Source organism: Macaca thibetana, chromosome 16 (assembly GCF_024542745.1).
Source record: "Macaca thibetana thibetana isolate TM-01 chromosome 16, ASM2454274v1, whole genome shotgun sequence".
Taxonomy (NCBI): domain Eukaryota; kingdom Metazoa; phylum Chordata; class Mammalia; order Primates; family Cercopithecidae; genus Macaca; species Macaca thibetana.
Window position 1 is genome coordinate 58,919,758 of NC_065593.1, and position 24,710 is coordinate 58,944,467.

The 24,710-nt window shown below is 49.1% G+C and overlaps 2 protein-coding genes across 2 annotated transcripts in view; both read right to left on the minus strand.

Annotated features, from left to right (window-relative positions):
* Positions 1-11,124, minus strand: part of BAIAP2 (BAR/IMD domain containing adaptor protein 2) — a 318,844-nt gene extending 307,720 nt beyond the window's left edge. Inside the window, exon 1 of the mRNA XM_050764029.1 lies at positions 11,115-11,124. The gene's annotated coding sequence lies outside the window, so the exon portion shown is untranslated. The remainder of the gene's footprint in view (positions 1-11,114) is intronic.
* The window catches only part of RPTOR (regulatory associated protein of MTOR complex 1), a 425,447-nt gene that overhangs the window by 156,784 nt on the left and 243,953 nt on the right, over positions 1-24,710 (minus strand). Inside the window, exon 7 of the mRNA XM_050764125.1 lies at positions 23,348-23,407. Within this exon, the coding sequence (XP_050620082.1) occupies positions 23,348-23,407 (60 nt within the window). The remainder of the gene's footprint in view (positions 1-23,347; positions 23,408-24,710) is intronic.

Consider the following 24,710-nt stretch of genomic DNA (forward strand, 5'->3'; position numbering starts at 1 on the left):
TTACCGAATACATCGCTTTCCAGCCATGTCAGACTTGTCGGTCTCAAACATCCTGTGTGCTCTGCTCAGACCACCCTCCTGTCTTCTTGGCTTAGGGGACATCTATGAATCCTTTATCATTTGGCTCAAGTCCTGCCTCCTCTCAGGACACTCCACTGGGGCCTCTCCCACCCCAGCCCAGGGGGCCCTCGCTGGCGGCTGCGGCTTTGATGCCTGTCCAGAGAACTGTGAATGTCTCTGCCATAAGAGACACTGCAGTCCAGGCTGTGTCTAAGCTGAGGTTTGGAGCTCTCTGAAAGTGAGGACTAAATTCTTTCTTCATCTCGCTGTTACGATGCTTAGCATGAAACATCGGATACAGAACAGGTGCCGCATACATACTCGATGAGCCAACGGGTGAGTCCCCACTGAATGATTGTCAGGCTGTACACAAACAAAACGTCAAATGAAAAACTACGGCTTCCAAGAAATAGGACAAACTCACTAAAAATACTCACACGATGATAAAAAAGAAAACAAGATAATACAAATCATCCCCAATTCCATCATCTAAGAAGCTCATGAAACACTCTGGCGGCCATTCCCCTAGATTATCTCTTTGTGCACAAAATCAAAAACATACCCAAGAATACACTTAGACAAAAGTCTGGAAGGGTATACACAAAGTGATAATAATGATTATCCTGGCATGCTGGAGAAAATGCAAGATTTTAATTCTTTTTGCTTATGTGTACTTAAAAATCTATGCTGAAAACATACAACTTACATATTAAAGAAAGAGAAAACCTTTTCCCCCTTTTTTTAAATAAGAAGGAGGCTAGAGCAAGTTTCCTTAAAAGGGAAGATATTTCAAAACTGTCTTATGAAAAAAAAATTTTTTTGAGATGAGGTCTCACTCTGTCACCCAGGCTGGAGTGCAGAGGCTCGATCTCAGCTCACTGCAACTTCCACCTCCCAGCCTCAAGTGATCCTTCCACCTCAGCCTCCCAAGTAGCTGGGACAACAGGCACACGCCACCACACCTAGCTAATTTTTTGTATTTTTCGTAGAGATGGGGTTTTACCATGTTGCCCAGACTGGTCTCAAACTCCTGAGCTCAGGTGATCTACCCGCCTCGACCTCCCAAACTGCTGGGATTACAGGCATGAGCCACTGTACCCGGTCAAAACTGTATTATTTCAAAAATTTATATCATCTCAGATTAAATTCAATTAAAGAAGGAGGTCGGGCGCGGTGGCTCAAGCCTGTAATCCCAGCACTTTGCGATGCCGAGATGGGCGGATCATGAGGTCAGGAGATCGAGACCATCCTGGCTAACACGGTGAAACCCCGTCTCTACTAAAAAATACAAAAAAAACTAGCCGGGCGTGGTGGCGGGTGCCTGTGGTCCCAGCTACTCGGGAGGCTTAGGCAGGAGAATGGTGTAAACTCGGGAGGCAGAGCTTGCAGTGAGCCGAGATCCGGCCACTGCACTCCAGCCTGGGCAACAGAGCAAGACTCCATCTCAAAAAAAAAAAAAAAAGAAGGACACACATTTAAGTTTAAATGACTACTATGAAAATGACAGTGTAGAGAAGTTTGGGCTGGTTCACTTACTTACTGCAAATAATTCATTACTTACAAAGGTTCCATGACAAGGTCAAGGAGGTGAACTGAGCAATTTCTTTATGGAAATAATTCTTTTGAAAATCCAGGTCAGTGCATAATGGTTAGATTGCTAGTAAGAGGAAAGCTATACATATGTATCTCAGACTAGGGGTTCTCCACGGTGGGGGCTGGAATAACGGGGGGCCGCGGATCAGAGTTACTGAAAGCAATCGGAGCACATGCACAAGCGTGACGACGGGTTCATCCAGCTTCTCAATGAACGCTGCATTGAAACCATATTATAAAACATGCACATTATACTTATGGTAGAGGGAGGCTGAGGCTTGTTGGAGAGGGCGTGGCTGTGTTCCGTGGGTAAAGGGAGGCTGAGGCTTGTTGGAGAGGGCGTGGCTGTGTCTGGTGGGTAGAGGGAGGTTGAGACCTTGTTGGAGAGGGTGTGGCTGTGTCCTGTGGGTAGAGGGAATTTGGGACCTTGTTGGAGAGGGCGTGGCTGTGTCCCGTGGGTAGAGGGAGGCTGAGGCTTGTTGGAGAGGGCGTGGCTGTGTCTGGTGGGTAGAGGGAGGTTGAGACCTTGTTGGAGAGGGCGTGGCTGTGTCCCGTGGGTAGAGGGAGGTTGAGACCTTGTTGGAGAGGGCGTGGCTGTGTCCTGTGGGTAGAGGGAGGTTGAGACCTTGTTGGAGAGGGTGTGGCTGTCTCCCGTGGGTAGAGGGAGGTTGAGACCTTGTTGGAGAGGGCGTGGCTGTGTCCCACAGGTAGAGAAGAACACACGTGAGATGATCTTCAATGAAATGCAAGAAAAATCCCGCAATATATCAAAGGGTAATATACCATGAGCAAGTGGGGTTTACCACAGGGATGCAAGACTGTTTAACATCTGAACATCACTCATGTGATGAACCATCTTTACAGGGTAAACAGCTGTACAACCCCCTCCACAGACACAGAGGAAGCCGCTGACGAATTCTAACACCAACTCATGCAAAAAACTCTCGGAAAACTAGGTCTAGAAGTGTACTTCCTCAACCTGATAATGGATACCTATGAAAAGTTCACAGTACATATTATACTTAGTAGATTAAGACAAAATGTCTCCCTGTCATTGATCCTGACTGAGATCAGGGCTTGAACAGCCAGCTGTATTGCTTCCATTTAACATCATACTGGAGACATCAGGCAGTTCAACAAAGCAAGAGAAAGAAATTAAAGACATAAACATTGGAAATAAAGAAGTCAAACTGTATGTATTTTCAGATGATATAATTACACACATAGAGGATCTTAAGAAACCTGTAAAACAGCTCCCAGAGCCAGTAAGTGAATGTAGCAAGGTTAGAGGAAATGAGGTCACTATGCAAAAATCAATCACATTTCTATATGCTGTACTAAGTAATTTTTAAACAGACATTAATTTAACAAAATATTTGCAAGACATGAACAGATAAAGCTATAAGGCACCAAGACAACTAAACCAGTATGTGATGATTGTGGAATCTGAAGCCACTATGTTCATGGATCAGAAGACTCCCTATTACTAGGATGGTAATTCTCCTCAAATTGATCTAGATTTAATGTAATTCCAATCAAAATCTCAGCAGGCTTCTCATTAGGACTGATAAACTGATTTTTAAATTCATATGAAATGCAAGGATCTATAGTAGTCAAAACCATTTTGACAAAACAAAACAAAACAAAACAAAATAAAAACAAAAACAGACGTAAAATAAAGCTACAGTGATCAAGGTAATGTGGTATTCCTATCCTTATGCCAATAAAGATAGACACACAGATCAATATAATAGAACTATACAGTTATAGTCAAATGATTTTTGTCAAGGGCACGAAGGAAATTCAATGACAAAAAGACAGTCTCTTCCACAAATAGTGATGGAACGATTTGGTATCTACATGGAAAACAACTGTCCTTGACCCTTATTGCATACTATATTAAAAAAACAACTTGAAACGATCACAGACTTCAAAGTTAATCATAGTTCATTACGTCCATCATAAACACGAACGTTAAAACTAAAAGTTTTAGGAAACAGAAAATCTTCACAACCCTAGGGCAGGACACAGATCATAAAATAAATGATGAAATCAGACTTCATCAAAATGAAAAACTTCTGTTCTTCAAAAGACTGTTTTATTTATTTATTGGAGATGGAGTCTCGCTCCGTGGCCCAGGTTGGAGTGCAGTGGCACGATCTCAGCTCACTGCTAGATGGACTCAACATCTGCCTCCCGGGTTCACATCATTCTCCTGCCTCAGCCTCCCAAGTAGCTGGGACTACAGGTGCCCACAACCACAGCTAATTTTTTGTATTTTTAGTAGAGACGGGGTTTCACCGTGATAGCCAGGATGGTCTCGATCTCCTGACCTTGTGATCTGTCCGCCTTCACCTCCCAAAGTGCTGGGATTACAGACCTGAGCCACCGCGCCCGGCCTACACTGTTTTAAAAATAAAAACACAAGCCACAGACTGAACAAAACTGTTCACAATATATAGATAGGACAAAGACTTGTGTCCAAAACACATGAAGGGCTCTTGAAGACAAACACCACAATCTGAAAACTGGCAAGAAACCTGAACATCCACTTTATTAAAGAATATAAATTAATGGCTAATAGCAGCACAGAAAAAGCTGCTCTGGCATAATTAGGCAAGTGCAAATTAAAATAATAATGGCTATTGTGTTATACTTCGGTAAGATGGCTGGGCGTGGTGGCTCATGCCTGTAATCCCAGCACTTGGGTGGCTGAGGTGGGCGGATCACTTGAGGTCAGGAGTTCAAGATCAGCCTGGGCAACATGGTGAAATCCCATCTCTACTAAAAATACAAAAAATTACCCGGGCGTGGTGGCACGTGCCTGTAATCCCAGTTACTCGAGAGGCTAAGGCACAAGATTTGCTGGAACCCGGGAGGCGAAGGTTGCAGTGAGCCGAGATTGTGCCATTGCACTCCAGCCTGGACAACAGAGCGAGACTCTATCTCAAAAAATAAAATAAAAAAAATGAAAGACAGAATGCCAAGTGTCGACATGGATGCACCACGACTGGCACGCTGTTACTACCGGCAGGAACTCAGATCAGTAAACCACTTTGGAAAACAGTTGGGCAATTTCTTATAAAGTTAAATGTACACCTATCATATGACCAAGCCATTCACTCTTAGGTATTTATCCAGGAGAAATGAATATATATGCCCACACAGAGACTTGCACATGAATATTTATAGCAGCTTTGTTCATAACAGTCAGGACGGAAACAATTTAAACGTGCATCAACAGGTGAAACAAACTGTGACACACAGGATGATGGGCTGTTACTTACGACGAACAGGAATACACTACTGATACTCCCAACAAGGAGAAATCTCAAAGGCATGATTCTGAGCCAAGGAAGGCAGACAGAAAAGAGCGCATACTTCATCATTCTGCTTACAGAAAGTTCTGGAAACGTCAAATCTAATGGAGAGGGATTAACTGGGACAGGTACAAGGGGACACACGGGATATACCCTGACTGTGGCGTGGCTCCACGGGCACAGTGCTCTGTCAAACTCATCAATGGTACAGTTTAAGTGGGTGTGTTTTATTGAATGCACCTCAATAATGTTGATTTGAAAATGTGAAAACAAAGGAGAAATGATCGCATTTTCAAACAAATAAAAACGAGAACTTTTTGCCAGCAGATCTATACTAAACTAAAGAGGACTCTGTTTTTGTTTCTTTTAGCAGACGGGGTCTTGTTCTGTCACCCAAGCCGGAGTGCAGTGGTATGTCACGAGCCACTGCAGCCACAACCACCGGGACTCAAGTGATCCTCCCACCTCGGCCTCCCAAGCAGCTGGGACTACAGGGGCACATCACCAGGCCCAGTTGATTTTAATTTTTTCTGTAGAGCTGGGGTCTTGCTATGTTGCACAGGCTGGTCTTGAACTCTTGGTCTCAAGCAATTCTCGTGCCTCAGCCTTCCAAAGTGTTGAGATTACAGGTGCACACCATCATGCCTGACTTTTTTTTTTGGTGGAGATAGGGTCTTATTATATTGTCCAGGCTGGTCTTGAACTCCTGGCCTCAAGTGATCCTCCTGCCTGCCTCAGCTTTCCAAAGCATTAGAATTACAGGCATGAGCCACTGTGCCATGCTTCGATTAGATTTTAGTAGCATGCATGCTGTAGCTTCTAAAGCAGTTAACCAAAACCATGGCCCAAGGATCATATCCAGCCAGCAGCAAGTTTTTTTAAGCCCTCCAGGCTAAGAATGGTTTTTAAAGCGTTGTAACGATAGGAAGAATATGAGGCAGAGACCTTACACGGCCTGCAAAGTCTAAGGCATATAGTATCTGGCAGTTAACGGAAAAAATAGGATGCTCAAAGTATAGTAAAAGAATATAAAATTAACAAGCCAACAGAAGAGAAGAAAGGTGTAATAAAATTGCTAAATCAACCCAAAAGATGATAAGGGAGGAGAAAAAAGAAAGGTTAAATAAAGGGGGCTTGGCTGGGCATGGTGGCTCACGCCTGCAACCCCAGCATTTTGGGAGGACGAGGTGGGAGGATTACCTGAGGTCAGGAGTTCAAGACCAGCCTGGCCAACATGGTGAAACCCTGTTTCTAATAAAAATACAAAAATTGCCCAGGTGTGGTGGTGTGTGCCTGTAATCCCAGTTACTTGGGAGACTGAGGTAGGAGAGTCACTTGAACCCAGGAGGCAGAGGTTGCAGTGAGCCGAGATCACACCATTGCACTCCAGCCTGGGCGACAAGAGTGAGACTCCATCTCAAAAAAGAAAAAAGGAGCGGGGGGAGGCTAGAATAAAAAGCAATAGGAAAAGAAAGGATGAAGTAAACAGGAGGCAGACTTAAACCCAAGTATGTCAATTACTACACTAAATGTAAACAAACTAAATAATTAAAACCAAACATTTTCCATCTCTATTTAGAAACAAAACTACATAAAAGCTAACTATATTGCCGACAAAGAGATATACCTTATCTATACACGGATAAAAAAGATGCTTTCTGCCAACACTAACCAAGAGACAGTTGTTTAGCTATGATACTATAAAAACGTGGACTCTAAGGCAAAAGGCATTACCCGAGATAAAGGGTGACATATCTTGATGATAAAAGGTTTGTTCATTCTCCCAGGAAGGGTAAGTGGGTGCGGTTAATCTGGCCTTCTTCAGTTTGGAGAGGGAATGCATGTGGTCAAAAGGGAAATGAGCTTTTAGAGTAAAATATAAAAACTTGTCCAAATTATTTCTTCAACAAGAAGAGGCTGTTAAGATGTATGTATAAGCAAAGAAAATTTTAAAAAAAGAAAAAAAATCAAAGAAAAAAGATATACGTATACGCAATATTCCTAATTAAAAATGGGACAGATTATAGGAAACCATAATATGGCACAAGGCTGATGATGGCAGAGCAGGGATTTGGGGCAAGGTTGTTCTTAGAAAACGACGAGGTATTCACAACACTGATGCGAACTAAAGTACAGGCCACTAAGGTGGTCAGCGTGTCTAGGTTCCCAATTAACATAAGATAGAGATCATTTAAATAATAAGCTTTCAAACTTTTTTGATCATGAGCCGTAGGACGATTTTTGGTGACCAAACACACATACACGACCACATATAAAGATACATATTCACAGTTTCATACTCTCTCCATGCATCCAAAAAACAAAAACAAAAACAAACAAACAAAAAGAGAGAAACATGTTCCAGCAACAGAACCAGGAACACTCGTCTTACTAGGAAAACAAAGATATTTTCTTTTTTAAAATGCTGGCTGTGACCTACCTAACGGGTTTCATAGCCACTAATCAACCATGACTTGAAATCTGAAAAACGTTGACTTAAATGAAGCAGTTGTCAATTTCTCCAGGAGGATATACTGGCTCAGGGTTATCGAAACGGTTTGGTGTGAACATGGCACCTGAGAGACATTAGAAACTAGAAAGTTCCATGATTCCACCTCTGCATAAGCTGACTGGTCTTTTAAAAACCACCAGAGGCGGCTTGTTTTTTTACCGATTTTTAAAAATCTCTGCTTGGTTTCTAAATCAAATGGTTCACATGCACAGTGCTACCATCTCTTTGGATCCCATCTTTCTGCATTTAATGGCTCCCCTAGTACAGAATTCTGCTCATCTTTACTTGTGCAGTAAATGCAAGTTTGAACTCTGGAGGAAGTTTCCCTGACTTAACAGTAAGCAGAGTTAATATTACAGGAGATAATTCACCTTTTACCTGACTTATGATAGAACGAGAAATTATTGCCCCTTCCTGGAGTCAGTCAACAACAACAATGGACAGGAACGGCCACTCTGGAGGCTGCAAACAAAAACCAAAGGGAGAGATGGGGCCACAGCGAGGCGAGGGGTCATTCCCCATTTTCTTATTCAACATGTTGATGACATAATGAAAAGCAGATTCTTTTTTATTAAACGGGCAGATTCCAAAGCCCTTCAGAAAGACATCTGAGCCCATGTTTATTTTTGAAGCGCTCCTGCAAAAGCGGATTTTCCATGGGCTTCCCAGTGGCAGGGCCGACCTTCAGACAGACCTATCCTGAGTCACGTGGGAGAAGCCACCTCCAGGCAGAGCCTCCTGAGAAGCTGCCGAAAGGCCGGCCACACCGGGAAAGGCAGCTCCTAAAATAAGGGGAAGGAGCACAGGCCCCAGCGGAGCTGGGGTGGGGAGCACTTCCCTCTGGAGGCACCGGCCGCCTCCAGGCTGTCTCCAGACGCCCCTCTCACCTGCACGCTGCACCTCACCCGGGAGCTTCTCTGCAAAAATCTGGCCTAAAGAGGGTGGGAGGGTGGGAGGAGGGGAGGGTGAGCTTTCAGGATGGCACGTGGAGCTCTCCTGCCGGGGAAGTATCTTTCACAAACACTCCACGGTTTTCTGACAGAGATTTGCCACCAACTTCCCCCGACTGTCCTGAGCTCATCTGGATCTTTCTGCCTCTGAAAAGATGCTGAAATCCCAGAGTCACTTCCTAGCCTGGTTGTAAATTCTGTCTCTTCCTGTGAATTTGTTCAAACACCCCAGGAAAGAGTTTCCAAATACAGCCAGCCTTGTGTGGCTATGCCTGATTTCTGGGATAATCCTCTGAGGTTCTCCTGGTGCGCATGCATCACACAGAAGGTCAGCACTCCTCCTACCACCGGGCACCGAGGGCTTGGGTCCAAATGACCGGTCTCTCCTCCCATGCTGCACACGTCCCCTCCAGTCTCTCCTCCCATGCTGCACACATCCCCTCTTTTTGTCAGGTCCACATGGAACCTGCCCTTTGAGACCAGGCATCTTGATGCATAAAACTCATGCCACTTTCCTCAGAATGCACACCCACAAACACACGGAGGGACGTGAAGGGATGGACGTCCTCCCACGCACGAGCCAGGGCAGAGTTGAGGGTGGCATCACACAGACGTCTCCAGGCGGGATGGACGTCCTCCCACGCGCGAGCCAGAGCAGAGTTGAGGCTGGCATCACACAGACCTAGGCTGGAGTCCTCCAGGCTCGGCCACTCCTAGCTGTGTGACTTTGGGCAGGTTAGTTAACCTCTCTGAGACTCAGTCACTTCATCTATAAAATGAAGGAAACACCTCCGCGTGGGCCCGGAGCTGTCTTCGGGGCTCACTGCTGTCCTCCCTGGGACGGGCGTGGGACAGGGTGCCTTTGTCTCTGCAGATCTGTGTCTTGCTTTAGGGAAACAGGGCAGGCAAGCAGCTCTCTTGCACTTGCTTCTTAATTGTCTTCAGCCCAACAATCCTTCATATTTCGGGGAGGCACATTCTGGTCTCCAAAAACAGCTGTAAGACACAGCAGCTATACACGCAGCCACACGAAATCTGTTTGGGTTATCATCCATGGAAATAAGCTTAGAGATCTCTTAGCCTCTTCTAGCAAAAGGAGTGCTCGCCTGCCTTCTTAGGTGAGAACACCATGGCCCTCCTGCTGGCCGTCAATCGTCCCCGCTCCCTCGGCAAACGAAGTCACTAGTCAGGCTTGTGCCGCCACCCCTTCCGTTGCCACTGCGGGTCACACCACTGATTCATGGAGCAAAATGTCCTTTGTAGGTAGCCATCAAGCTCCTAAGTGCCTCAGTTTCCCCATCAGATGCAGTGTTCTGAGTCAGACTCACATAGGCCCCTGTAGACCCATTAAGGGCTGCCAGGTTAGCGGTGTTAATTCTAAATACTGAAGCTACATATCCCTCTTTCAAAGAAGGCCCTTGCCACACAGCCTGAGCTCATGCCTGGTCACAGGCTGTGGGGTTCCCCGTCTGGAACGCTGCCCCCTGGTCCTGGCACGGCTGCTCCCGTCTGGCCAGGTGGTCTCAGTTCCAGTGTTGCCTCTTCACGGGCCTCACCAGGCTGCCCAATCAAAGAAGCATCCAGGCACTCTTGTGTGCGATCACATGGCATTCCTGGTACATTCACACTCCTCTTACGTGTGTTTCTTCCCCTGATCAGGGTGTAAGTTAACAAGCGAGGACTTGGCTCCAGAGCCTAGGACAGGCTCTAGCACACAGCGAGACCACGGCGGACGTCTGCTGAAGGAACGGTGAATAAACAAACACAGAGAAACACATGCGGGGTCTGAAAGTGCGCTCGAGCCTGGAACCCGAGGCCCCACTGACGAACTGGCCGCTCACACATGACATACTGGCTTCGAGGTCAGAAGACACACGCACCTCAGAACCGGGAGGTCTTTCTCTGAAGGGCCACAAGGTGCAGCGACCAGGCTCCGATAGAGGGGACCATGCAGCACGGAGCAGCAAACTCAGAAGCCAGCAGAGGGGGCGGGGACGGACACAGGCTCCACCACCAACAGGGGACCCTCATGTGACTCTCTGACTCTCAGCAAGTTCTTCCATCTCCCTTGCCTCAGTTTCCAGAAGTTTAGATGGAGACGGCCTCAGAGGCTGCTCACCGGGCAGCTGTGATGAGGACCAGAAAAGCTGCCACACACCTGGGGCCCCCGGTTGTGCTGGCGACTCACGCCACACTGCTTTATCACTGACTGCAAGTCTGCAGCCACGCACATAGGAACGACGGCGGGGCGCTGAGTCCTGCAGGATAAACAGATCCAAGGAGGCACCCCTGCCAGAGGAGGCACTCCGGGCACCCCTCCAGAACCAGGGCCTGTGAGGAACCAAAGGGCCGTGCGGGCAATGGAGCCAGAGCAACAGACTCAGGGAAAGCTAAGGAGGAACGGCAGACTGGACAGAGGGAGGTGCACCTGCCGAACTACGACACGTCTGGAAAAGAGGCATCGACGGGGGCTGAGCCTCATCCCAGTCATGTGGCCGCAGTGATGTGTGCCCCATAGGTACTGAGCTGTCTGAGACAACTCCTACACAAGAGCAAATGCCAACACCAGAAAGGACGGCCGAGGGGCACTGGCCAGGCACACGCTCAGCCTCACCGTGGCCTCTTCCTCACTCTGCACCTGCCTTCAATGAACGGAAGCTGCCCTCCAATCAACCTGTGCCCCCGCATCTCTGCAGAGTGAAGGCTTCCTTTAGAGACATCCAGACACACGTATTTTCTTTTTCTTTTCTTTTTTTTTGAGATGGAGTCTCACTCTGTCACCAGGCTGGAGTGCAGTGGCCTCATCTCAGCTCACTCACTGCAACCTCTGCTTCCTGGGTTCAAGTGATTCTCCTGCCTCAGCCTCCCGAGCAGCTAGGACTATAGGCGCGTGCCACCATGCCTAGCTAATTTTTGTATTTTTAGTAGAGATGGGGTTTCACCATGTTGGCCAGGATGGTCTTGATCTCTTGACTTCGTGATCTGCCCACCTCAGCCTCCCAAAGTGTTGGGATTACAGGCGTGAGCCACCGCGCCCAGCCCACATTTTCTTTAGGATGCTAGGAGGTGCCTAGCCATGAGGAGGTGGCGTGAGTGCCACAGATGTTACAGCTCCATGCTCTGCTGTGCAGGCCTTTGTTTGGATGACAAAGACCAGGATTTGGGTACCGCTGTGAAGGAAACGGAAGATCTCCGTGCTGTGTGCAGGTTCCCTGGGGTGACCTCGGAACCTCTCACATTCCCCCTTGGCTGCACGTCCGCAATTTCATCTCAGAACCGAGCCTCCTCCACGCCCGCCGACCCGGATGAGCTACGGAGGCCTTGCTGGGGTGTGCATCGAACACAAAGGGGACCTGGTGCCCGTCTTCCCTCTGCCCGTGGGGGCACTTGAATGAGAGGTGCCCGGGCACAAGGACCCCAGTGCAGCTCCGTGTGCCCTGGTGTGGGGCGCACGGGAACACCGAGGAGGCTGTGCTCGGGCAGGCAGGGGTGCTCTTCTGCTAGGTGGCGGCGGTGCCACGTTTCCGCCAGTTACTCACACCCCCCTCGCTCGGCGATCTCTCGGGATTTGTTTCTACCTCTTCATTTCTAAGTCAGAGTCTAGTGCCTCGTTCCTCATCTCAGCAGTGACTGGCAGACGTTAATGAATTACTGATTTTCACCTTCACCCGCCAATATTGTATATTTATGTTGGAAAGAAAGGTACTTTTTGAATCAAGACTGGGATCTTTTGATAGTTTTCCTTTCAAACATAATCCATGTGTATGACTTGCCTCAGTGAAGTGAATTCTAATCACAGCCGCTGTGCCTCTGACGCGAATGCCGCCCCTCGCCCAGCCCTGTGTAGACCTTCTAGAGGCCTGGGTTCCGTGCTCCGTTCACACAGCTCATGCTGAGGGGAAGGACATGCAGGCTCCAGGGAGGCTGCCAGCAAATCCCTGTCCCAGCTTGTCCTAATGGTATGGTGCTCGGTAGGCCCCGTGCCTGCTGGGTGCCTCAGTTTCCCCATCTTTTAAAAGGTAGGTAACAACAGCACCTACCCTTGAAGGGCTCCAGGGAGGACTAAGAGGTAACGTTTGTAAAGGCCTCAGCTCAGTGCCTGGCACCATCGGGGCTCAGTAAATGGTTCCTAGAGTCACTATCATTCCCGAGGAAGCGTGGATAGCCACGTGCTCTCAAGCAGCGGCTCCCACGTCTCCTTACGTTTTCTGTACTGCATTCCCAGGCTCAGATTAGACAGAATTCCCACAGAGGGGAACCAGAGATCAGCTAACACAATGCTGAAGGTTTCAGAGCCAGAGTCACACCCAAGCTTCAGGGCTGCAGGGCTGCAGCCCTGCGCCTGCTGTCCCCGGTCCACAGGGGCGGCCGTGCTACCAGAGCCTCCGAAGCAGCAGCACACGGAAACTCATTTATTCACGACGCTGGATTGTTAGCGGTTTAAAATATGCTGTGTACACAATCAATGTTAATCATGAGTGAGTTCTGGGTACGCTCTGAGCCTTCAGTGATCAGAATACTAACTAGCAGCCTCGTAGAACAGGTTCACATCTCTCAGGTTCCCCAGAGCTTTCTGAAAACTCTAATATTTCTAGCACTGTTTAAGCGTTTCATTACTTGGTTTCAGGGCTGAAAAATGTCCCTTAATTTCCAAGCATGGATCTTATTGCCACTCTCTCAAAGGATTCGGGATATAAATACGTACTGCAGCAGCAACAGGCTTATTCATCAAGCTGCCAGGTTAGCGTAATTAGAAACTGGGGGGTCGCTCAAGGAAGGTTCACTATAATTTACTTCCAGACACAGCAGCTTAATTAGAAAGCAACTTCCTCCCCTAGCCTTAAAGACTGCTAAATAATTATGCACAAACTGCCCGATCTTCTCTCGTCTTGTGCTGAGATGCTAAACAACATGTTTTGCCCATTTGACAAGAGTGGCGAAAGCTAGGAAGGGGTTAATACTGGATTTCCTGAGGAGCCTTGATTTTGAGCGCCGCTGTTTGAAATAAACCGCATTTATTATGGAAGACATATCGTGCGGCAGTTCTGAGGAACGAAACCACCCCGCGTCTCCAGTGCTGACAAAGACGAGGATAATGATTTGATTCGGGTTGGATTTCTGACCGTCTGGGGGCAGCAGGGACGCTGTGCCCTGAAACTGCCATTGAGCTGGTGAGGAGGCCAGGTCACAAAAGCCGGGCCTTCCAAAGGGCATGAAAGTGGTGCTGTGCCACACTCAGCCCCCAAACCCCAGACAGCGGGGTCCTGAGGCTCTCGGCCGGGGGCTGCCTGCTGTGCGCTTAGCAGCACGGCGTCTCCCCGCTCAGGATGGCCCCGACACCGACCCCTAGAGAGCTCTGGCCTCGCAGACCTGGCACACCAAGGGCCAGGTGTTGTAGGACGAGGGTACATCCTCTCAGATGGCAGCAGGCAAGGATACATGGGCACGGGGCAGGTGCCTGCCGTGCAGGTCTCTGTGTGCCAAACACACCTGCCCATCTGACACGTGCGTGCTGATCACCACCTGGCATCTACAGCTTGCACTCAGGACCATCCTTCACACGCTCCCAACGAGGGCCGCCGGGGAGGGAAGGGGTGTGCAGAGAGGCCGCTGGGGAGGGAAGGGGTGTGCAGGGTGGCCGCCGGGGAGGGAAGGGGTGTGCAGAGCAGCCGCCGGGGAGGGAAGGGGTGTGCAGGGTGGCCGCCGGGGAGGGAAGGGGTGTGCAGAGCAGCCACCGGTTAGGGAGGGGGTGCGCAGGGCAGCCGCCAGAGAGGGAAGGAGTGTGCAGAGAGGCCACTGGGGAGCGAAGGGGTGTGCAGAGCATGAGGCAGACCTGGTTTTACTTCCTGCAGGTCATGAAGCTTGATGGAAACAAGAAGCCCAAGAACACAGGCCCGTTAGTCTCCTTGCATCACGTGACTTGTCACGCTAGTCAGGTGGGACCCAGGAACCAACGTCATCCTCACGCTTAGTGGCAACAGAGGTATTCTCGAGGGCAAGAAATTTCTATGTCATGAGTTAAGACAAAAGAACAAAACTGCAAAACTAGTTCTTCGGAATCCCTAAAAAGCTGGCAAAAGCTAAGAGTAAATCAAGTCCAACCCCAGCTAGTGTACGCACAGGTACTGCAGGCTCCCTGGCATCTGCACATCCACACAATCTGTTCCGAATGAGTGTCGCTCGACATGTCACACAGGTGCGTTCTAGGTGCTGTGTTGTCGTGGGTTTTCCACCCCCCCGGTCTACAGTCCTTAGGATTCTGTTTACAATAATGAACTGCTAAAACATAAATGAAATCAGACCAAGCACGAGAGCCTGTTTCTGCCTGGTCTTAAAACTATAATTAAAAACAGGTTATCCCACCATCAACCTGGATCCAAGATCAGTTCATGTAGGGAAGGCAGGGACGCCCATGCAAGTTCTCTGGCTCTAGGTTCAAAGGTCATCTCTCTCCTGGGAGGGTCTTGGCGAAAAGGGCAGCAAATGCAAACGCTTCCCCAGGGAGGTCTCGCCGGCACAGACGTGAAAGTGATGGACGACTGCGTACGTTTTAACATAGGTGTGACTCAAGGAACCCGGAGCTCCGTCTCAAGGTGGACAGGAGGGCAGTCATGGTGTGCGGGGACATGGGGGTGTCACCCAGACAACCGTGTGGCTCTCACCTGGCACCCACTGACAGCTCTGCCAATATTATGCAAATGTTTGTATTAAAATCTCTCAACTATTCAAAAATGTATATATTTTGAAATATTCCTTGGCTACTTATGAAGTTTGTGGACACACATGCTGCCTGAGGGAGGCAGTGCCTCAGCCTTGCTTGGCGCAGTCCTGAGTCCAGGAAGGCCACTCAGGTGAATGCACATCATAGGGTGCGGCTTCCGAGACCACACCGCTCCTGCTCCCACCTGTGATGGGAGGAGTGGCCTCAGAGGAGCACCGAACTGCTGACTCTGGAGCAGGGGTCAGGCGGTCACTCTCCACATGTCAGCCCCAGAGTCTGGGAGGAACAATTCCCAAACCCCCTGAGGGACTGGTCCCCCAAGCAGGAGCAGGCAACTAACTTCTGACCACTGCATTTTAGGAAAGTGTTGAAAAAAACATACAAAAAGGTTTTGTGCATGTCAGATGCCTCCCTGGGAGGTGGCGTGGCCCTGCTGGCCACATGCTGTGACGCATGGGAGCCCTATCCATGGTGTCCTTCCCTGTGGCACGGGCAAGGAGGCTCCAGAGGACATTCCACAGATAGTGGACGCTGCCACATTTCCAGCCCTGTAAGGACGAAGGTGGTTACAGCATCTACTTCCAGAACACAGCCTCTGGGCTTCCATGTCAGAGAGGTGACTCCCTCGCCCGGGGCACGCTGGTGACAGGCACAGCCTAGAATGTGCTGGGGGCTCATCCTCAAGCACCCTGGACCCAGCGTCACACTCAGGACAGGGGACACACAAGGACATCGCAAACATGGCTGGCGTGCTCAGCGAAGGGAAACAAGGGGGAACTCAGTCTTGGCTGCCTGGAACACAGGGGTCACATTCATCAGCAGAGCTTGATGATGATCTGTTTGTCTCTGAACTGTACCGCACGGCTGCTTTCTGAGTGGATCTGTCTCCCCTGACACGAGGGCTAGCATTACGGGAGTTGACATATGCTGATGGGACCCCCGTGGAAAAAAGAAGGGGCCCTGAAGTAGTAGAAGGGCTGGCCAAGAGGGTCTGAGCCAAAGAGGTCACTGTAACCAAGATCAACATATTTCGAGAAGAAATCTTTGGAAAATGATAAAGTATAAAAATAATGAGGCTTTTTATTTTTTATTTATTTACTTATTTTTGAGACGGAGTCTCGCTCTGTCGCCCAGGCTGGAGTGCAGTGGCTGGATCTCAGCTCACTGCAAGCTCCGCCTCCCGGGTTTACGCCATTCTCCTGCCTCAGCCTCCCAAGTAACTGGGACTACAGGCGCCTGCCACCTCGCCCGGCTAGTGTTTTGTATTTTTTAGTAGAGACGGGGTTTCACCGGGTTAGCCAGGATGGTCTCGATCTCCTGACCTTGTGATCCGCCCGTCTCGGCCTCCCAAAGTTCTGGGATTACAGGCTTAAGCCACTGCGCCCGGTCTTTTTTTTTTTTTTTTTTTAGGAGTGTCCTCTGAATATAAAAAACACAGCAGCATGAAAGACACTATTAAACATAGATGTGCTGAATTTTCTGCCTTACTTTGTAACTGCAAAATCAAATCTACTTCTTAAAAACTTTTCTTTGGCTGGGCGTGGTGGCTCACGCCTATAATCCAAGCACTTTGGGAAACCAAGGCAGGAAGATCATTTGATTAAAAAGATCACTTATTTAAAAAGTAACTCATGTCCTTTGTAGATAATACAATATGCAAAAGACACAGCCGGGCGCAGTGGCTCATGCCTGTAATCCCAGCACTTTGGGAGGCCAAGGCAGGCGGATCATCTGAGGTCAGGAGTTCAAGACCAGCCTGGGTAACATAGGGAAACTCTGGCTCTACAATAAAAACCAAACAACAGAAAATAAAAATTAGCGAGGCATGATGGCATGCACCTGCAGTTCCAGTTACTTGGGTGGCTGAGGTGGGAGGATCACTTGAGCTCAGGAGGTTGAGGCTACAGTGAGCTGAGATGGCGTCACTGCATTCCAGCCTGGGCAGCAGAGCGAAACCCTGTCTGGAAAACAACAACAAGAAAAAAAACCACACACAACCAAACAAAAAACCTTTCTTATGAGACTAAACATAATTGAGGAACAAAATCTAAAAATTAAAAGAACGTAAAAATAGTGTTTTAAGTGGAGAAGTCACTCTGTCTGCGCAAGTTAAAAACTGACGTCCACTTGGAAATAGAGCTAGTGGCAGCTGTGGCTGGGCAGCTTTTGGAGCAAAGATCTGGATTTCTCCAGTGCTGTATAATTCTACAGTTAGGAATTTGTCGTGGCATAAAAAATATAAACATAATTCAGCCACTCGCATTCAATGTAACCTCTGTCACACTATGAGGGGAGGTACCGCGGGAGTTCACCCTGCGAGTGTGACGTGGGTTCCAAGTGGAAGACACTAAAACAGGTGGTTTTTTTTTTTTTTTTGAGACAGAGTCTGGCACTGTCGCCCAGGCTGGAATGCAGTGGCCGGATCTCAGCTCACTGCAAGCTCTGCCTCCCGGGTTTACTCCATTCCCTGCCTCAGCCTCCGGAGTAGCTGGGACTACAGGCGCCCGCCACCTCGCCCGGCTAGTTTTTTGTATTTTTTAGTAGAGACGGGGTTTCACCGGGTTAGCCAGGATGGTCTCGATCTGCTGACCTCGTGATCCGCCCGTCTCGGCCTCCCAAAGTGCTGGGATTACAGGCTTGAGCCACCGCGCCCGACCAAAACAGGTGCTTTTGCTGAACTGCTTTGAGAGAACAGCGGCTCAGACCCAAATCCACACACTTTCAGAAGTTATTCTCAGTAAAGACTGAGGTGCCCACAGTGACTGTGATCTGGTTTGGCTCTGTGTCCCTACCCAAATCTCATCTTGAATTGCAATCTCCACGTGTCGAGGCGGGGACCTGGTGGGAGGTGACTGGATTATGGGAGTGGTTGTTCTCGTGATAGTTCTCACGAGATCCGCTGGCTTAAAAGTGTGACACTTCTCCTTCCCTGGCGTGCTCTCGCTCTCCTGCCATGTAAGATGTGCCTTGCTTCCCCTTCCCCCATGATTGTAAGTTTCCTGAGGCCTCCCTAGCCATGCAGAACTGTGAGTCAATTAAACCTCTGGTATTGATAAACTGCCCAGTGTGATGGTTAATACTGAGGTCTCCAAGCTCTGCAGCTTTGGGAGTCGGACTGGCTTCCTCGCTCTGCAGCTTGCAGACGACCTACTGTGGGATCTTGTGACTGTCTGAGTTAATATTAATCAATAAACTCCCCTTCACATTTATATCTATCCTATTCGTTCCGTCTCTCTAGAGAACCCTAATACACCCAGTCTCAGGTAGTATCTTTATAGCAGTGTGAGAATGGCCGAAAACAGCCTGCTAAGCCAATTCATCTCAGCGATGGGCCTCGAGAGCACGGCCTCTCCAGCGCCTTGCCATCTCTCTCTAACTGCAGTGGGACCAGGGCAATGATGCCTGGGAGTAGTCGGTGCCTCAGCTGATGGCAGATGGAGAGGCGTGGGAGGCACTTACAGAACTACAGGAATGTGGAGTGACAGCAGCCACCATCCAAGCTGCAGCTCTGGGAAGTGCTGAGAAGGCAGAAGTGTCTGGCGGGAGGTGGACATGGGCTGAGAGCCGAGGCCGTGTCAGGACGTGTGATGCCCTCGGCACTGCTGCTGCCCAGTGAGACCCGAGTGGTGTCCCTTCTGCAGGACAGAGACAGACCCAGAGCAAGGAGGTGCCCAGTGAGTGTGGCTCAGAAGGGTCAGGAGGGAAGGATGGGGCTGCTCTGACTCCAACGTCCATATTTTTCCCAGCACACTCTCCTCCTCACACCCTGAATCCCTAAGCAGGGTGTGTTTTGAAAACTGCCTACTATTAACAGTTCATTGTCTCTTTAAATTTAAAAATACAATAAACCTTTAGCAATTAGCCACCTTCATAGCATCACTTGGCACAGGAGAAGGGGAGAAGTGAGAAAGACGAGGACACTGCCCTAACCTCCAGCAGTCACGATTGCACTGGCTGAGAAGGGCCTTTCGTGCTGGGGAGGGAGGGGACGCACTGGCTCTGGGAAGAACACGAGCGGCTGCAAACGCTAACGTCATGATTTAGGGAAAGGGCGTCTGATGAAAATGACTAACATCCACGGTGGATGGGGGAGGGTGTTTGCTTCTTTTTCAATCCTCACTGAATCCTATTTTAATAATAAGAGTGAAGGTATCTTCCCAGAAACAACAGAGCACGCTGCTGTAGAGTTCACATCCTCTCCCAAATCCACCTCTCCGTTTCCCTGCACCCCTCGTTCCCCAGGCCCGTGGCTTGTTGTTCGTAGGTGGCGGCCAGCCCTGTGCTGCCTCTGGTCTGCACTCTCCGGCCTACTCGCTCTCGTGAGGTTTTTTTTCCTCCCCTACATTATGTATTACTTTTACTTCAGTTGTCAAACAGCAAAATGACTTCTGCAGGTGCACATGCTATGGACTGGAACGCGTGGGTGGATCTGTGGAACCACACCAGCATCAAGGCCCCACGCAGGCCCCTCCCGCTAGCCCCACAGCCACACTGTCCACCCCTCTGATCCCTGGCGACAGCTGATCTGTTCTCCGGCCCATGTTCTGTCTTTCCCAGAAGGTCACGGAAAGGGAATCGAACCGTGTGCCACCCTTGGAGACGGGCTTCTGACACTTAGTGTGATACTTCTGGGAACCACCCGAATGGCGGTGGATACAGAAAGCCTGTCCCTTTTTCCTGTTGAGCAGAATTCCACCATACAGATGCACCACAGTCTGGATCCATTTGCCCTGCAAGGGACATCTGGGTTGCTTCCGGCTTGGGGGAATGAACAGAGCTACCACAAACGTTCACGCACAGGGTTTTGTGTGATCCTAAGATTTCACTCTTCCAGGTACAGATCCAGGAGTGGGAATGCGGGGACACGTTGGCAGGTGTGTGGACATTGATGAGAAGCTGACAGTACTTCCAGAGTGGCCGCACCATTCTGCATTCCCAGCAGCTGCGATGTGAGTTCTCAACACGGGATTGGTCAGCCTTTTAAATGTCATCCATTCTAACAGGGACACACGGTGCTGTCTCACTGGGTTTTAATGCATATTTGCCATCCCTAAATCCTCTTTGGCGAAGTGTCTCCTCATGTCTTTTGTCTGTTTTCTAATTGCTTTTTCCCCCTTATTTTTGAGTTCTGAGATATCTTTATACATTCTGGATACAAGTGTTCTTTGTCAGATATGTGACTCCCAAATATTTTCTCCAAGTCTATAGCTTGTCTTTTCATATTAGCAGTGTCTTTCAGAGAGTAAACATCTTACATTTGGATGAAGTCCAATTTACCAATTTTTTTTCTTTTGTGAGTCACGCTGAGGATGTCATGCTGCACATTTTAAGTTTTGGAAAGAAACGGGAGGCAGCTGGTTGTTCCGACACCAAAGTCTTGTTCGAGGGAAACCTCCCTGTGTTGGGCAGACCCCGGCGGGGCCGTCCCGAGACCTGAGCTCTAGGAAACCTCCCTGCGTTGGGCAGACCCCGGCGGGGCCGTCCCGAGACCTGAGCTCTAGGAAACCTCCCTGCGTTGGGCAGACCCCGGCGGGGCCGTCCCGAGACCTGAGCTCTAGGAAACCTCCCTGCGTTGGGCAGACCCCGGCGGGGCCGTCCCGAGACCTGAGCTCTAGGAAACCTCCCTGCGTTGGGCAGACCCCGGTGGGGCCGTCCCGAGACCTGAGCTCTAGGAAACCTCCCTGTGTTGGGCAGACCCCGGTGGGGCCGTCCTGAGACCTGAGCTCTAGGGAACCTCCCTGCGCTGGGCAGACCCCGGTGGGGCCGTCCTGAGACCTGAGCTCTAGGAAACCTCCCTGTGTTGGGCAGACCCCGGCGGGGCCGTCCCGAGACCTGAGCTCTAGGCCAGCCCTGCCCGAACCAGGCAGAAAAGGTCACCCAGGAGCTGAAGTGGACCAAATACCAGGTTCTCTTTCAGTAAAATAAGGGGTTTGACTCAATAACTTAAAACAATTTTTTGTCGTAATCACTAGGTGATTTTTAACAGCCCTTTCTGCGCGGGAGACGTGGAACACGTGGTGCTGCCTGAGCTCACGTGGCTCAACATGCGCTGGCAGGGCCCTGTCTGGAGTAGCCACAGGCACAGGTGCCCAGGGTGGACAGAACAGCACACAGCAGCCGTCCAGGACGGAGACAAGACACTGACCCACACGGAGACGGAGGTGTGGGCAAGGCTCGGGCTCCTGCTACCAGGCAGAGGAGAAAGGATACTGCGGCCCTCCCACCTCCAGAGGAAACCACGGAAATAGCCACAGGGAGGCACAACAAATGGAAAACGCCAAGACAGTTTTCACCCAAGAGCTGCCTAAATAAGCCAGCCCAGCGAGGATAAAATATAACTGCTGAAATATTAATGGATATGGTTTATTTAATAAATTAGATATATAATATATATACACAGGTGAAGTGTCCCTTTATCTGAAATGCTTGGAACCAGAAGTGTTTCGGATTTTGAATTTTTTCAGATTTTGGAATATCTGCATTATACTTACCAGTTAAGTTTTTTGGATTTATCACTAATCCGAAAACACAAAGTCCAAAATGCTCCAAAGAGCATTGTCTTTGAGTAGCATGTCAGTGCTCATAAAGTTCCCGATTTTGGCCTGGCACAGCCAGAATCACTCATACCTGTAATCCTGGTGCTTTGAGAAGTGGAGGTGGGAGGATCACTTGAGGCCAGGCGTTCAAGACCAGCCTGGCCAAATACAGCAAGATGCCCATGTCTATTTCTTTTTTAAATTCATTTAAAACTTTTTTTAAAAGTTTGGAGTATTTTTGATTTTGGAATTTTAGATTTGGGATACGCATCTGGTACGTGTGTGGGGAGGGGCAGGAGTGGTGGGGGCAATCTATACGTTACAGGGAATAGAGAGTTCTGAAACTCAGACAACAGAGGGGGAAATAAAAGTCCCAAAGAAAGCGCACAGCAATGACCAGTTAACACATCTCATGAAATCTCATCAGGGAACCAAACCAAACAGAAGGGGAGGGGAGCACAGATCATTTAGTCCCGATTTTTTTTTTTTTAAGTTATTTTCCATGTGATGCTTCTCAGAGACTCCACTATCTGAAACAGTCTTTTCAGTCACAGCTTGCACTGCTTGGAAAGCCTCTGGGCACTATGCTCTGTCAGGTACCCATGCTGGGGAGTGCTCACTTAGCACATCTGATAGACCACTCTACATCAGGACCAGCGCAGCTTCCCCGGCCTTCCTACTGGCCACACGGCCATGTTCCACGGCGGGAGTGAACCACGATGGAGCTCACCGTGCCCTCGTGAACGCTGACACATAATATTTTGTATTTTTCCCCGATACACAAGGCAAGTATGTTTTCACAAGAGAAACTTGGAAGTGGGTTTGCTTTTCCTGCCTAATTTAGTAAATTCAGGTCCTAATATTAAGATACAACTTTGTATATTAAGATGTAGAAAACAATTATCTTGCATGTTAATTCTAGAAGAAATGGGGTTCCAAGCCAAAGGGTTTAAAATAACTCCAAAGTTCTTCCATGCTGCCTGGATGACTCAGGATGAGTCACGATGAATCCGACGCACAAACAAACAGAACAAGGCAGTGCAGGCCACGCTCCGGGTCCTGAGACGCCACTTCAGATCCAAAGAGATCACAGCGAGGGACAGACAGGTCGGCCAATGGGACCGGAAGGATTACAGGAGGCAAGTGCCACTGACTCTTCATGGGAGGCCTGACTAAACCCCATCACTTCATCGCTCAGGTTCTGAAATCAGTTTGCCCTGAGATAGTAAAATGGAAATTGGATGGAGACAGGTGGGTAGGGGATGGAAAGTTACAGAATATTAAAGCGACAGTTTCAGAAAATAAGGTAAGAGCTAGCTATGATCTAGCTGCCGTTTCAGTGGCAGCAGAAATGATCTGTATGCGAAGTGGTATGTTCTTGTATTGGCTTAAAGTCTGGAGATTTTTTAAATGTTCAAAGGAATCCAGCTTTTTATTGTTTTTCTTTTCATATGGCCCATGTTTGGTTATCTCCTGCACTAAGCCCCAGGGTGACAATCACAACCACAGCCTTAATCAGAGAACAAAAGAACGTAGCCACATGAAAGGGAACATGCCACGCTGATAGAAAGTACTTCTGAGAAGCAAGAGCCTTCAAAAAGGAAAAGAAACTCATCAGCTCCAGAGAGCCACAAGAGCTTAAAAATCCTACTTACTTTTCTATCAAATCCAGTGTGACGCCAGGCACCAGACTGACACATTTCTGCATGCAAAACCTGCAGAGAAAGAAGAGAACGTGAGTGAATGCCACGAACGGAACAGTCACCCAGGAAATTCAACAGACCTGCAGGAAAAGGAAAGAGTTAAAGGTGGGGACAGGGACTGCCCTGGTGAACAAGTACACTCGGATTTCCTTAATTCGGCAGTTTTAGATTTGTAAAGAAAATGTCATTGCCATCCTGTCAAGGCGCGAGACTACAGAGCTGCCACAGTGAGTTGTCAGGAGAAAGGAGAGGAGCCATTTGCAGCCACACGAAGCCCAGTCCCTGGAGAGGAGCGCCGAGATGCTTAATAAAGCTCAGTCTCCAAACGAGACACCGGAGTGGACTGGACTTGCCACTTCTTTCTTTCTTAAGGAAGTGAGCTGGGGAGCCTGCTGGAGTAGAATAAATGAGTAGCCTTAAGGCACACAAAAGAAATGCAAATGCAATTATGTCACGTTCATAATCATAAAATCCTACAGGTCATAGCTGGCTTCATGTCTGAGGCAAGTCCATCCTTAGGAGTGCGTGTGGAGCCGGACAGGCTTTCTCTAATGTGGCACCAACAGGAGGTAGGGAAAGCATTTCTCCTCCCACCCAGGCTACTGGCATACAGTGGGGCAGAACCAAGGCCGCAGAGTAAAAAGCCAACGCAGTATTTTTAGTAGGAGAAATACAAAATGTTTAATTCACCTACTTTTAAAATTAAGAACAAATAATACACCTTAAAAACATAATGGCAGGTGCAGAGCAAGCACCACATTTGCAAAACACACTCGCGGACTGCTGGCTGGAAGTGAGCAATGGAAGAAGCCTGGAGAAGGACAGTAGCCCAGGGGAGGGCGCAGTACAAGGGTCAGGCACTTTCGGGGGAGACGTGGAAGTGACTCCTCTATGGGGAATGGCGGACCCAGGAGGGCACCCATAGCAGTGGGATAGGAAATGGGAGAGGAACTGAGAGATCCAGAACGAGGATGACAACGAGCTGGGGTGTGAAGATGGTCTCACTTCTGCAGCCCTGCAGGGCGAGGGGAGGCTGAGCTGGCCGTCCTGGACCCCAAGCACGGCTGCCAGCCACGCTCACTCTCTCAGGAAGTGATACCTGGCTCAGCCCGCAGAGAGGAAGTTATATTCTTGGTGGTGGCTGCAGTAGTCAGTGTTTTATTGTTCAAAGAGCCGAGAAAATAAAAGTGAGGCCCGCGTTTGCCTGAAGCTAGAGAGCAGCCCTTTCCCACGGCGTCAAGTGTCCCGTGTGGCCCCGATGCTTCCCCGAGCCAGTCAGTGCCACTCTGAGTGGTCTCCTCTGCTGGCTTCACTT